At 38.0% G+C, this 15,306-nt stretch overlaps 1 protein-coding gene across 5 annotated transcripts in view; it reads left to right on the top strand.

The window, feature by feature from the left end:
• The window catches only part of LOC150085123 (paxillin-like), a 273,123-nt gene that overhangs the window by 132,916 nt on the left and 124,901 nt on the right, over positions 1–15,306 (top strand). For all 5 annotated transcript variants that reach the window (XM_090373882.1, XM_090373881.1, XM_090373884.1 and 2 more), the window contains exon 2: positions 7,193–7,398. In XM_090373882.1, coding sequence (XP_090230008.1) covers positions 7,193–7,398 — 206 coding nt within the window. The remainder of the gene's footprint in view (positions 1–7,192; positions 7,399–15,306) is intronic.

The following is a 15,306-nucleotide window of genomic DNA, read 5'->3' as shown; positions in this document are numbered from 1 at the left end:
TTTATCGCACATTTGCATTGTTTAATGGTGTATTGTATCAATGTATTATGTTTGCACATGTCTGTTCATGAGATGAAAAAAAAAAAAACCTAGAATAGTTTATTGCCTGAAAGATTAATAGGGGGAAAATGTTATCCTTCCCACCTAAGATTGACTAACTACAGAACTACATTCATGATTGAAGAGACCTTTAAGAATTTCTCCACTCTTGAACAGTATATATGAACTGAATTTCTTCAAATGAATGAAAAATGGCAAAATACTATGCTGTTATGGAGGACCAGTGTTTTGGTATCGGTTTGCTGTCCTGTAAGATATAAGAGGTGTGGCAATCAAGTTCCCAGATTGGTGCTGTTGCAGTCATGTTCAATGATTTGAAAACAAACAGAAGTGGTATTTTGTAGTTCAAACTTCCTCCAACAGATGGTGGTACAGATTGTCAAATAGGCTGACAATTGCAAGTAACAACTAGTTTTGTTATTAGCATTTTGTGTCACAATTTTGCAGTCAATGTTTGAATAGTATAAGCAATTCATAGATGGATGAGGACTTCAAAATCATCCCCAAGGCCCAAAAGATTTCATTTACAGAAGTCTAGGATAAAGACAATGCTGATTACATTTTTCAACCAACAGTGTGATTCACAAGGAATTATATCTGCAATAAGGCCTCTGAGGTTGGAATTATTCATACCACCAATTTTAAACACACACACACACACCAACCGTTTATGACTGATTGAATAATGAAATAAAATAAAATAAAATGATAGAAAAGACTGTAAAATAATATTTACTAAAAACTTTTAATTATTTACAAAAAACTAAACTATAACTTACAAAAATAAAATAAGTAAATAAGTTAAAATGCATTAAAATATAAATATAAAAGTGATAAAAAGACGATAAAAAACACTATTAGAGCTTCCGGAGGTGTCTACCTTCTTCCTCGGTAATAGTGAGACTTTAAGTGACACGTCCTTAAATACCAGGTTCACAAGGAATTTGTACCTGAAGGGAAGAGATTCAGTGGTGCGTTCTAAGTACAGGTGTTTCAAAGACTATCAAAGTGCGTCGAGGTGAGGCTGCAACTTCAAGAGAAAGGCAGGTGGTTCTGTTGCACGACAGTGTGCCCCTACCCATTATGCACTTGTGAAGACATTTCTTATGAAACGTGGCATTGTACAGATCAACCATCCATCCTACTCTTCCTGATCTAAAACCAGCAGACTTCCTTTTTCCCAATTTTGAAAACTGCCCTAAAGGAAAGGGATTTCAGGACGTTGAGGACACAAAGAAAAGTGTAACCACCAAACTGGACAGTACCTCCGTAGCCAGGTGGGCAGGAGCAGCAGTGTGTAGCGCACGCTTCTTGATTAGACCGGGGTTCGAGCTCGTGACCACCAAATACGGAGGATGCAGAAACATCCCCAGAACAATATGGCCTTAGTTGCTAATGCTCCAGATAACAAACAAATAACCAAACCGGACATAATCTTTCTGGAAGTCTTTGCTGATGCTTTTCAGAAACTTTCAGAACAGTAATAAGTGCATTCAATCAGGTAGTGATTACTTGGAATAAAAATGAAACCATTTTTGTGCTCCTTCACTTGGTGTTCTTTTTATTGCATCAGTTAGGGAACTTTATTGCCATACCTCATATGTTGTTATTAATCTTAAAAGATTCGCTAAGATTCAATTTTCTTGTACCATGTGGTTGAGATGCCATTTGCCTACAGATCATATCATCTTTATAAGAACGAGATAGTGTCATGCGGGATTCTCAGCAAGTGCTCAGCTGATGAGATCATGTATTGACAGCTTAGTTAATATTAAACTAAAGTTAGGTTTTGTGATTGTTGTAACAATAAATCACTATAATGTGGTTCAGGTGCAAGGTACTTTGTTAGATAAAATTAGTGTATCATATCAGAATTTAGATTTCATTAGATTGCACAGCTGTCAAAATTCATTTTTATTTAATAGTGATTCAGTTTCATATTGTTTAGCTACTCGGAAATTACTCATATCAATGGGTTAACTGTTGATGATCCAGCTCAGGTTGCTGACAAACTGAATGACATTTTGCATCTACATTTACACACGAGGAATTGTATAGGGGAGGGGATGCCAGAAGTTTGTCCTAATGCAAGGAGCTAATGATCTTGTGATAATTGAAAGGAAAGTGAAAGGGGAATTGTTGAAGCTGAACATAAAAAAGGCACCAGGGGTAGATGGGATCTATCCAATCATATTAAGAGAGACAGTAGAGGAGTTAAGCAAGCTTTAAGCCATAATTATTAGATCAGCTTTGGATTCAGGGGAGGTCCCTATGGATTGGGAATGTGCAAATGTATCCTCAATTTATAAAGAGAGATCAAAAGGTGACCTCAGTAATTACATACTCATGTCACCTTTACTGATATCTTACTGTGATGCAGTCACAAAAGAACTGGATGCAAAAAAAATAATTTTGACATCTTATACTTGGATTTCAGGAAGGCTTTTGATACTGTTGCACATGAAGGATTGCTATATGAACTGGAGCAATTTGGAATTAAGGACAAATTTCTGCTATGGATAAAGTTAGATGGAAGAAGACAGAGTGATTATCAATGGGCACTGCTCTTCATGGACTGATGTTATCAGTGGAGTTCCTCAGGGTTCAGTAATGGGCTCATTGTTGTTTGCAATAGTTTTTAATGATATTGATGAAGGTATATCACGCTTAATGTCAAAGTTTGCAGATGATACAAAGATTGGCAGAGTGGTTAATGTGACAGTAACTGTAGCAAAATCTATGAAAATTTGGGTCAGTGAGCTGAGAAATGGCAATTGAAATTCAACATTGACAAATGCAAGGTACTGCATATGGGTTGCAGTAATTTCAGAGTAACTTATCAACTGTGTGGTACTATATTCAGGGTAGTGGAAAATTGAAAAAGCCCTTTGGGTAATTGTGCAGTCAGATATGAAATTCTCTGAGCAGTGCAGACAGAACATCTCATGGGGTTTTGTCAATGATATACAGAAACTTTGCTAGCAGGGATAAGGTGATTATCCCTTTGTATAAGGCCATAGTTAAGCTGCATCTTGAGTATTGTATACAGATATATAGGCTTCACATTAGGAAGGATGTAGATCAGTAAGCTAGAGAATCTTGTAATAACTGAGAGTAAAGTGCAGGAGAAATTGTTGAAGATAAATACAAGAAAGGCACCTGGGGTGGATGAGATCTATCCAGTTATATTAAAGGAGGCAGCAAAGGAAGTAAGCAAACCCTTAGCCATAATTATGAGAGCTTCCTTGGACTCAGGGGAAGTACCCATGGACTGGAGATGTGCAAATGTGACCCCAATTCACAAAGGAGGATCAAAGGGCGACACAAGTAATTATAGACCTGTTAGTTTAACTTCTGTTCCCGGAAAATTAATGGAAAATTGATTAAAGAAGCACTGCAGGATCATCTAGACAAGACTTCAGTTATAGCTCGGATACAGCATGGTTTTGTTAAGGGGAAGTCTTTCCTGACCAATTTGATTGGATACGATGATGCAGGCACAAAAGCACTGGATGCAGGGAATAACTTTGATATTATATACAAAGGGTACTAGGAAAGTTTTGCAATACAGCTTTGTTTATTTAATTTTTTCAAAGTAATTTCCTCTACATTCAATACACCCCTCCATCCTCCGAAACCAATCTTTAAACCAGTTCTGCCAAGTTTCACTAGGGAGTAAAGCACACTCGTTGTCCCAAGCCCGTAGAAGGTCCTCATCACTGGAAAACCGCCTCCCTTTTAGCTTCATTTTCACATGCGGGAACAGTGCAAAGTCGCAGGGAGCAAGGTCTGGACTCTAGGGAGGGTGCTCGAGAAGTTTCAGTCCTGTCGTGGTCAAATATTCGGTGCAGGCTTTGGCGCGGTGAGCTGGAGCATTTTCGTGATGGAGGTACCAGGTGTCCATTCTTGACTTTGGCCGCAGGTTCTTCATAGATCCAATGACTTTAGGCAGGCATTGTTCAGTATACCACTTAGCTGTGACTGTCTTCTGCGTGTCCAAAACGACCCGTTCCACAATTCCACTCGATTTGAAAAATACAGCTATCATTTTCTTCTTTACAGATCGGGATTTTCTGACAATTACGGGTGTGTCGTCATCATCAAAGACCCAAACTTTGTTTTGAGTCTTGGTCGGCAGATCGTAATAGTACAGCCAAGTCTCGTCACCTGTCACGATGTTGTTCACATACCGAGATTGTCCCTTATCGAACTTTTTTAACATCTTCCGGCACCAAGTCACACGTCGTGTCATCTGCTCTTCTGTCAGTTAATGCGGCACCCAGAGAGAACAAAGTTTCTTCACGTGCAAATGATCTTGCAGAATCGAACGAATTGCTGGTGCATTTAGGCCCAAAGTATCTTCTATCTGTTGGTAGGTCACTCGCCTGTTTTCGTCAAGCATTTTCCTCACAGCAGTAACGTTTTCCTCCGTAACTGACGTTCGTGGCCTTCCCGGCCTCTCAGAATCCTCCAGAGTGAAATTTCCCCTTTGGAATTCTCTATACCACCTGAATATCGTTGTACGATGTGGACAATCATCATCTAGTGCAAGAGTCATTTCTTCTAAGCACTGGTCTATGGTTAAACCACGCACGAAATTATACCGCAAAACTGTCCTTATCTCATTTCGTGACCACGATGCCATCGCAAGCACTTTACACTCTCACTACTAATGAATAACTGAGCCCATCGACTTGGCGCGGCGGCTACTATGCACGTATGAACATGTCTCAACATGCAGCAACAAGCAGCTTCCTGTGATTCATTGTTGCGTCATATTGCAAAACTTTCCTAGTACCCTTTGTACTTGGATCTTAGAAAGGCTTTTGATACTGTTGCACATGGAAGACTGCTGCACAAATTGGAGCAGTGTGGCATTGGAGGCAAATTGCTGCTATGGATAAAGGGGTTGTTGAGGGGGAGAAGACAGAGAGTGGTAATCAATGGACACTGCTCATCGTGGACTAATGTTATTAGTGGAGTCCCTCAGGGTTCAGTATTGGGTCCATTATTGTTTTCTGTATTTATAAATGATATTGATGATGGTATATCAAGCTTAATGTCCAAGTTTGCAGACGATACGATGGTTGGCAGGGTTGTCAAGGACACTACTGACACTATGCTACTGCAACAGGATCTGGAAAGGTTGAGCAGATGGGCTGAGAGGTGGCAAATGAAGTTTAACATTGACAAATGTCAAGTACTACACATGGGAAACAGCAACCCCAGAGCAACGTATCAACTCTGTGGTATTGCACTGACAGTGGTAGAGAATGAAAGGGACCTGGGGGTGGTTGTGCAGGCAGATATGAAGTTTTCTGTGCAGTGCAGATGGGCTGCAAGAGTAGCTCATGGTGTATTGTCGATGATATACAGGAATTTTTCTAGCAGGAATAAGGAGGTGATTATTCCCTTGTATAAGGCAATGGTCAGGCCACACCTAGAGTACTGTATACAGGTCTGGAGGCCTCATTTCAAGAAGGATGAAGAGATGCTGGAATGAGTACAGAGAAGGGCAACAAGATTAGTGAATGGAACAAAAGGGTGCTCTTACGAAGAAAGGCTTAAGTTTTGCAAATTACAGTGTCTGGAGACTAGGCACCAGCGAGGTGATCTGATAGAGGTGTATAAAGCCTTGAATGGTTTGAGCATGCTCAATGCTGATGGGATTCTTCCTCTTGCTCAGAATAATCACCTGAGAGGGCATAAATTCAAATTGAGGAAAGACGGATGTAGGATAGACGTGAGGAAATTTGCCTTTAGCCAGCGGGTGGTTGGTTGGTGGAACAGACTTCCATCCCTTGTCGTGAAAGTTGATAGCCTAATTAAGTTTAAGGCTCAGCTGGACAGGTATTTCGAATGAACAGAGGGGTGAAGTGGAAGTGGTTATTTTTTATTTATTTATTTATTTATTTTTTTTTTTTTTTTGGTTGATGCTGCATAAGTTTGCTTTCTTGCATCAAATGCCTCTACTAATGCTAATGCTGCCTGAACAGATGCAGAGAAGGGCTACCAGTTTGATGAATGGAACAAAACAGTGCTCTTCTAGTAGGTTTCAGTTCTGCAAATTGCAGCTTCTGGAGAGTAGGCACTTGCAGAGTGATCTGATTAGGTGTTTAAGCCCTTGAATTGATTCAATAAGCTGAATGTGAATGGCATTCTTCATCTTACTGAGATTACACATACGAGCGGGCATAAATTTAAGTTTGAGAAAGGATGGTTGCAGGAGAGATGTGTGGAAGTTTGCCTTCAGCCAGTGATTTGTTGATTCTTGGAACAGGCTTCCATCTGTTGTTGTGGAAGTGGATGGTTTAATTAATTTCAAGGAAGAACTAGGCAAATATTCTTGGAGGATATGGATGGGAGAAGTGGTATATATATATATATTTATTATTATTTTTTTTTTTTCTCCATTTGGCTGATGCTATATAAGATTGAATTCTTACATCATTTACCACCACCACTACTACTACTCAACTTGCTATAGTTGGTTTATTTTTACAGATGATTGGTTTTATTATTTTTTTTTTTTTATTTATTTATTTATTTTTTTTTTTTGTAGATGCACTTTTGGCAGATTTACAGAATACAACTACCCATAGTAGGTTTCAGTTCTGCAAATTGCAGCTTCTGGAGAGTAGGCACTTGCAGAGTGATCTGATTAGGTGTTTAAGCCCTTGAATTGATTCAATAAGCTGAATGCGAATGGCATTCTTCATCTTACTGAGATTACACATAAGAGCGGGCATAAATTTAAGTTTGAGAAAGGATGGTTGCAGGAGAGATGTGTGGAAGTTTGCCTTCAGCCAGAGATTTGTTGATTCTTGGAACGGGCTTCCATCTGTTGTTGTGGAAGTGGATGGTTTAATTAAATTCAAGGAAGAACTAGGCAAATATTCTTGGAGGATATGGATGGGAGAAGTGGTATATATATATATATGTATATATATATATTTTTTTTTTTTTTTCTCCATTTGGCTGATGCTATATAAGATTGAATTCTTACATCATATACCACCACCACCACCACTACTACTACTCAACTTGCTATAGTTGGTTTATTTTTACAGATGATTGGTTTTATTATTATTTTTTTTTTATTTATTTTTTTTTATTTTTTTTTTTTTTGTAGATGCACTTTTGGCAGATTTACAGAATACAACTACCCATCTTAGTAATAGCCAACCTTATAGAACTTCACCTTGTCCAGAATATAGTAACACTGGCTACGGTTCAGTGAGTAGTCCTAATTATTATACACAAGGAATGTCTCAAAGTCCTGGACGTGGGTCTAGCCATAGTGAAAGATATGAACTTCATGTTAATGAAAAAAGTTTTGTAAGTATCTTTTTAAATATTTTTGTCTTATTCTTTCAGCAGTCCATATGATATTTGTATGTATGATATTTTGCAGAACAACAGTTGAAAAACATTGGTTTTTAAACTGTTGTTCTCCTGCAAAATCTTCCACCAAATATTAGCTCTTATGTACACATTTTACTTTTTATATCAACATTGTAGCCAGCGAGTTAATTATTGTAAGTCTCAAATATTCAGGAGATTAACTCTATGGGTAATTGGGGCTGACAAATTGGGAAAAATTGAAAGGTTAGTTGGGTAGATACCTGCCAGAGGAAAGGAACACATGTATAGTTTATTTTTATCTGATTTTCTTAAACTAATTAATTTTATGTCAGTTTAACTTTATTATTGATTTATTTATTTTTTATTATTATTTTTTTTTTGTTGTGTGGTGTAGCACCATGTGAATAATACTATCAACATTTTGATGTGCCTTTAAATAAAAATAAAATATACTCTGTATGTTTGTAACTAAAAGCTAATACTCCTGATGTTATTGATTACAATTATTTTATTTCTAGTCATGAAGACAAGATTTTTCTTTTGTATTGAAAGTTAATGAATGAAATAAAGTTAACTTGTATATAAGTATAATTTAAATACATTAAACCAGTGTTTTTCATCTGCTGTTCTATGAAATCTGCCAGATATTAGTTCTTTTCTACATATTTTATATTTTACATCTTCATTTCAGGCAGGTGGTGTTCTTCAATTTCTAAGTGATCTGTATTCAAAAAAGAGGCTGAAAAAACACTTCACTGAATCATATTTTTTTCAGGCTTTATGTTTTATTTTCAATTCTGAGAGCTCGAGTGACACATTAATAGGATTGAAAAATGATGTTACATTGTTTTGTTTCTATCCATAAGATGTTATATATCACCATCCAGTAATTCAGTCTTGTGACTGGTCCTCTGATGAGCTCTCTCTCTCTCTCTCTCTCTCCCCCCCCCCCATGCTGTTTGTTTAAGTTCTTCAAAATTTCAAAGTCCTGCTTCATCCAGTAACATCCCAATGAAGGCATTTTTTGTCTTCCCCTAGGGTGTTACCTCCTACTCTCCCTTGCATGGCTTCCAGAAGCAACTCACCATGCTGTATCATGTGTCCCACTCATTTGAGTCTGGTTGATCTTATTATATCAAGTATTTTTCTTTGTTCTTATACGTCTTAATACTTCCTCATTTTACACATTTTCAGTCCATTTTTTTCCATCTTGTGCCAGCACCACATCTCAAACGTCTCAAGTCTCTTTTTGTTTCTTTTTGTAAGAATCCACATTTCAGCTGCATAAAGTGCCACCAACCAGATATGTCATTATTATCTTCCTAATTTCCTGAGAAATTTGTGTTATCAATGACAGTTTACTCTTGAAAGATTGTTTTGCCATTGCAATTCTGGTTTTAATCTCTGTTTGACACAAAATGTCTTGTAAAAACCTGCCCTAGATACCAAAAATGATCAACCCGTTCTACTCTTTCTCCATCAATCTCAATTTGGAAGGAGATTACTTTTCTACCAATCATCATTGCCTTTGTTTTCTTCACATCAATCCTCATTCCATACTTTAATGCTTTCTTATTTAGTCGTCTAATCATTTTTCCCGGCATAGCCGGGCAACCTGATAGAATGGCCTGATCATCTGCAAATTTAATAGCCTGTATGATCTTTTCTCCTATTTTAACACCCCACTTCTTGCTCTGAAGTGCCTCCTTTATTATCTGTTTGGCAAAAGCATTGAGCTTTTTCATTCAGTTCTCCTTGCACTCTTATCATTGCATTTTGCCTTCTATATAAGTCAAAGATCAGTCCAAAAATCTGCTTCTTGCATCCAATTTTCTCAAGCAATGGGAACAATTCTCTCCAGATTACTCTGTTGAATGCCTTCTTGTAATCTTCAAAATAATGAGAGGAATTAACTCAGTATATGGATGTGGGATGTTTCTTCACTAAGAGCTATACTAGACGAGTGCTTGAAGTGTGAGCATCATCTGGTGTTGTGAATGCCTCCAAAACAGCAAACTACATGTAGCGCTCCTAATGTCAGATCATTTCAAGACAGCCGGGGGTGCCTTCATTAGATATCACCAATGACTCACTTTTTCTATTCCTAGTTTCAAGATGGATGTTGTTCAAGTTGGATGTATTGCACATTTATGTATAGAATTGATTGCGAGCAGAAAGAGAAAACGATGATAGTGACTTCATCCAAAAAATTCAAATAGGTTAAAAACAGGAGAGTTTTATATTATGTTTGAAACACACAGGAGTCTCCCAAGAAGTTTTTTTTTTTTATTTTATAGAATGCCAATACAGAGTTTTGATGAACTTCTAATGTTAATTAGTGAAAAAAACGCAAAATTTGATACCATGATGCAGAAATCAATACCGATGTTTACATCTATGCTTTATGTACTGTACCGACAGGCCAACTCCCACTAATTGAAATATTTAAATTCTGTTTTCTTTGTTTGTAAAATTATTTTATTTCTACCTGTTATTCTTATTCTGAGAGTAAGGTATTTGTAAGACATGGTGTCTTACAGAATTACTTTCATTAACATAAAGGAATTATTATTATTATTAGCTACATGGTGCAAGGAAGTCTGAGGCTTATGCTGCACCAGCCAAAAAAAAAAATTAACCTCAGAGAGAGAGAATCAAAAGTAGAAGGGAATCACCAAGAAAGAGAAGAATGATGATATCCAGCTCAGGACCCTGGGTGTGCCAAGCCCATACTCACCAGATGTGAGCCCCTGGGGTTAAATATGGAGCCTTCTCCCCATAGAAAATTGGAAAGGTATAAAAAAAGGAAATTATTATTATTATTATTAGCCACATGGTGCAAAGAAACCCGAGGCCCACGCTGCACCAGTCAAAAAAAAAAATTCTGAGATACCCTGGAAGAGAGAGAGAGAGAGAGAAGCAGAAAGGAATCACCAAGAATGACGTTTCCAGCTCAGGACCCTGGGCGCACCAAGCCCACACTCACCATATGTGAGCCCCTGGGGTGAGGATATTCAAGAAGTTGAAGCTGATTGAGCAGGGCAAGGTTTCTCAAACTGGAAGGCAATGTGCTATCATTGGCAAAACTATGTATAGGATTTCCAGTCAATGAAAGAAGGCCATTAATATACAATAGGAAAAGAGTGGGGGAAAGACCTGAACCTTGAGGGACACCAGCATTAGTGAAGAAGTTAGAACACAGACAGCCATCTACCATCACCCTCAGTGAGTGGTCAGAGAGAAAACTGGATAGCCAATTACAAAAAACAGTTGGCAAACCATAAGATGGAAGCTTGTTTAGTAGACCTTTATGCCAAACACGACCGAAAGCCTTTGAGATGTTAAGAGCAACTGCCTGTGTTTCACCAAACTTTTCCATTGAATTTGTCCATAAATGGGTAACATAAGCAAGAATATCACCAGTGGATTGACACTGATGGAATGCATACTGGCAATCATTGGTCAGACGGAAGGTTTCTATGTAGTTTAGGTGTTGGCAGTTAATTGATTTCTCCATTACTTTAGAAAGAGTAGAAGTAATTGCAATGGAATGATAATTGGATGGGAGGGATTTGTCACCCTTTTTAGGAACTGGCTGGATATGAGCAAATTTCCAAGCAGAAGAAAAAACACCTTTGGAATAAAAAAGTGAAAAAAAGGTGGCAAAAAACAGGAGAAAGTTCGGGAGTGCAGATTTTGAGAACAAGTGGAGAAATGCCATCATGGCATTGAGCTTTCTTAGCATCAAGTTTTGTCAAAATCCTTCTGACATCCTTTTGACAGGACGCACATTGAATGGAGTGTTGAGAATGGTGGGAGATGTTTTACCAAGATCATTAATACATGAGTTGGAATGAAAATGGGATACTAGCAGGTCAGCTTTATCCTTGGCTGAAGTGACAATAGAACCATCTGGTTTTGACAGAGGTGGGAGCAGAGATGGGCAAAAGTTGCAGTCAGTAGCTTTGGCAAGAGACAAGAATGCTCGGCTATGATTAGGGCAAGAAGCAAGTTTTCTACTCTTAGGCTGTTCAAAATCTAGTTTGGACTGATTAATAACTGCTATACAATTGTTGCGAGCAGAAAATGAAATTGAAGAATTGGAAACAAGCCAATTACAATATGCAAAGTTCTTCTCTTGAATAGCCTTAGCGAATTTATTGGAAAACCAAGGTTTAGATAAAGGACGAGATTTTAAAGTGGAGTGTGGAATAAAGGATTCCATTCCTACAAGAATAATTTCACTGACACGATCTAAGCAAACATTGACATCAGAAGTTTTGAAACAGTAATCCAACCAAGGAAAATAAGAAAAGAAATCTCGCAGGCCATCACCTTTTTTGCATTCTTGTAATGCCAAACAACACGAGGTTGGGAATAGCCATGAGATAAAGGCTCCATTAGAGAAGGGACAATCACCAAGTTTTGATCTGAGGTGCCTAAAGGAACACTTCCTTTAGGTGTACTTTCGACTGTGTACTTTTTTTTTTTATAACCCCAAACACAAGAGGTATTAGATCCTATAGTACCATGTTTGGGTTGAAGGTTGAGAAGATGAAAGAAGATATTTGTTGACATAAGACTTGAGCTTCTATAAACTGTAATTTTCAGGAAATAAGTATGAAGGAAGGTTGTTCTAGAAAACGGCAGTTGATGAAAAATGAAGAAGATGAAAAGTTGGTTCTGTGAGTTTGAAGTTGGACAGTAAATGGATGTTGGCTGGTGGCGGCACGTGTTCGGACTATTTTGAAAGAGAGAGCAGGAATTATAGAAGCCAATTCATCAGAACAGTGCCCATGGAAGTATCTGTAGAAAAGGCATGTAGCAGAAATAGTACGTCTATGAGAAAGCGAGTGGAGACTCTGTTAGAGATGAGTCATTAATTAACCTAACTGCCCTTTTCTGAATGGAATCTAGAAGCCTGAGAGAGGTTTTGGGGGCACCGCCCCAGGTGTGGGAACAATATTCCATGGTAGGACAGATTTGCGATTTGTACACAGTGAACAGCTGTTTGAAAGAAAAGCAATGCCAAGAACGAAAGAGAAGACCAAGTTTTTTAGATGCATAGGAAGCAGTATTTGTAATGTGCTTGTGCAAGAGTGATCAGAAGTCAGGGTAATCCCAAAAAGAGATTCTTATTCTGAGATTAAGGTATTTGTAAGACATGGTACCTTACAGAATTACTTTCATTAACATAAAGGGTAACTTAATCTTTGATTTTACTGCACGGGACTTCTCAGAATAAAACACCTATTTTTACTGGCTTCCCACCACTTGACATTACTTCCACATGGAATATTGACAAGTCCTTTCCATCCATTTGAAGCAGAAAACATTCTCTGCTACCTACACTGTAACGGATTACTTTTTGTGCAGTAAAGGATTGTTACTGTTTGGTTTTATGAATGTCCATGCGAAGACACTAGTTTTCAAAGTTTCTAATGCAGCTATCAATAGAAATATTTTCTTGAAATTTCATTAGAAGGTCAAATATACATTCGTAAAATGTGCTATACCGATACTGTTCCCTAAAAACAATTACAATAAAGCAAATGTTATTGTAATTGTTTGCAACAGGCATTCAAAGGGTGCTTTGAATGCCAATGCGACGTTCGAAGTGCCCGTCTAGTTTGCATGCTTTTACCCTCTGCTTCCTGTAAAACTGGGCATTGGAAGGCATTGCTGATGCTATGCTTCAAGTGCTCATCTAGTATAGCCCTTACACTCTCCTTGAATTTAAATGAATATTAAAATAAAAGAATGAATTCTACCCTCAGAGGCAAATCATTAGCGATCCAATGTACCCGGCATCCGTGGTCCTGAGAGCTCCAAACCTGTCACCAAAATACATCAGAACTCTAACGAACAACGAGTGAGAGAAGACATTGTGTTTATAAATTAAAACTGAATACAAATAACATCAAAAAATTCTAAAAACTTTATTTACTTTCCTTGAATGGATTGGACTTTTGAACCTTAGACATGATCACAGAATAGTAAACTTAAAATGAATTGTTGAATTTATACATGAGAGATTATTTGCTGTCATGGAGCATTCGTGTAAAAGACCAGGAATCGGAAATAGGGTAGGGGTGTCGTACATTAATCGAATTAAGAGTTAATTTAATTGCCAGCATTTCAGCTATTAATAATTTTGTATAGTTATGTTGGACATTAATAATTTGGCATCTTTAAATAAAAATGTGTGGTTTTCACTAATAGCATGGAAAGCCAATTCATGCTTCCCGGTTGACTTGGCGCATTATAGCCTTAGATGCTAATGCACCATAAAATCATAAAACAAACAAACAATGCTCCCAGGCCTCAGAATTGGCTTTTCATGCTATTAGTGAGAACCATACATTTTTATTATATTTTTTTCAAAAAAAAAAAAAAAAAATTTCCAGGTTGTTTGATGATAGTGATCAAAATAAAAGGCAGTCATATCAAATTTCAATCCTTATTTGGAATATGCTCTATAACTTTTATAAATTTAGTGCTGAAAGGCTTGATTCCAAGCTACAGAAATGTAATGAAATGATGCTTTTACACAATTTTCGATATATTAATAAATTAACACAATATTTAATTTTAAGTGCTTTAATGTGCTAGGCCTATTGCTGTTTTCTGTATTCATCAGTGATATTGATGAAGGTATATCAGGATTAATGTCCAAGTTTTCAGATGATACACAGGTTGGCAGGATTGTTAATGATAGTATGCTACTCCAACTGGATCTAGATAAGTTGATCAAATGGGCTGAAAAGTGGCAACAGAAGTTTAACATTGACAAATGCAAAGTACTGCACATGGGTAGCAATAACCCAAGAGAAACATACCAACTGTGTGGTACTACACTCAGGGAAGTGGAAAGTGAAAAAGACCTGGGGGTAATTGGACAGTCAAATATGAATTTTGCTGAGCAGTGCAGACGGGCTGCCAGGGCAGGTCATGGAGTCTTGTCAATGATGTGTAGGAATTTTGCTAGCAGCGACAGGGAAGTGATTATCCCATTGTACAAGGCAATGGTCAGGCCACACCTAGAGTACTGTGTACAGGTCTGGAGGCTTCATTTTAGGAAGGATGTAGAGTTGCTAGAAAGAGTACAGAGAAGGGCAACAAGATTGGTGAGGGGGAAACAAAGGGGTGCTCTTTAGCATTAGCATTAGCATTAGTAGAGGCATTTGATGCAAGAAAGCAAGCTTATGCAGCATCAGCCAAAAAAAAAAAAAAACCACTTCCACTTCACCCCACTGTTCGTTCAAAAAAATACCTGTCCAGCTGAGCCTTAAACTTATTTAGGCTATCAACTTCCACGACAAGGGATGGAAGTCTGTTCCACCAACCAACCACCCGCTGGCTAAAGGCAAATTTCCTCACGTCTATCCTACATCTGTCTTTCCTCAATTTGAATTTATGCCCTCTCAGGTGATTATTCTGAGTGAGAGGAAGAATCCCATCAGCATTGAGCATGCTCAAACCATTCAATGCTTTATACACCTCTATCAGATCACCTCGCTGGTGCCTAGTCTCCAGACGCTGTAATTTGCAAAACTTAAGCCTTTCTTCGTAAGAGCACCCCTTTGTTCCATTCACTAATCTTGTTGCCCTTCTCTGTACTCGTTCCAGCAGCTCTACATCCTTCTTGAAATGAGGCCTCCAGGCCTGTATACAGTACTCTAGGTGTGGCCTGAACATTGCCTTATACAAGGGAATAATCACCTCCTTATCCCTGCTAGAAAAATTCGTATGTATCATTGACAATACACCATGAGCTACTCTTGCAGCCCGTCTGCACTGCTCAGAGAACTTCATATCTGCCTGCACAACCACCCCCAGGTCCCTTTCATTCTCTACCACTGTCAGTGCAATACCACAGAG

Source organism: Mastigoproctus giganteus, chromosome 5, assembly GCF_048544385.1.
Source record: "Mastigoproctus giganteus isolate SK-2022 chromosome 5, ASM4854438v1, whole genome shotgun sequence".
Classification (NCBI taxonomy): domain Eukaryota; kingdom Metazoa; phylum Arthropoda; class Arachnida; order Uropygi; family Thelyphonidae; genus Mastigoproctus; species Mastigoproctus giganteus.
This window is presented reverse-complemented; position numbering and strand designations above follow the sequence as displayed.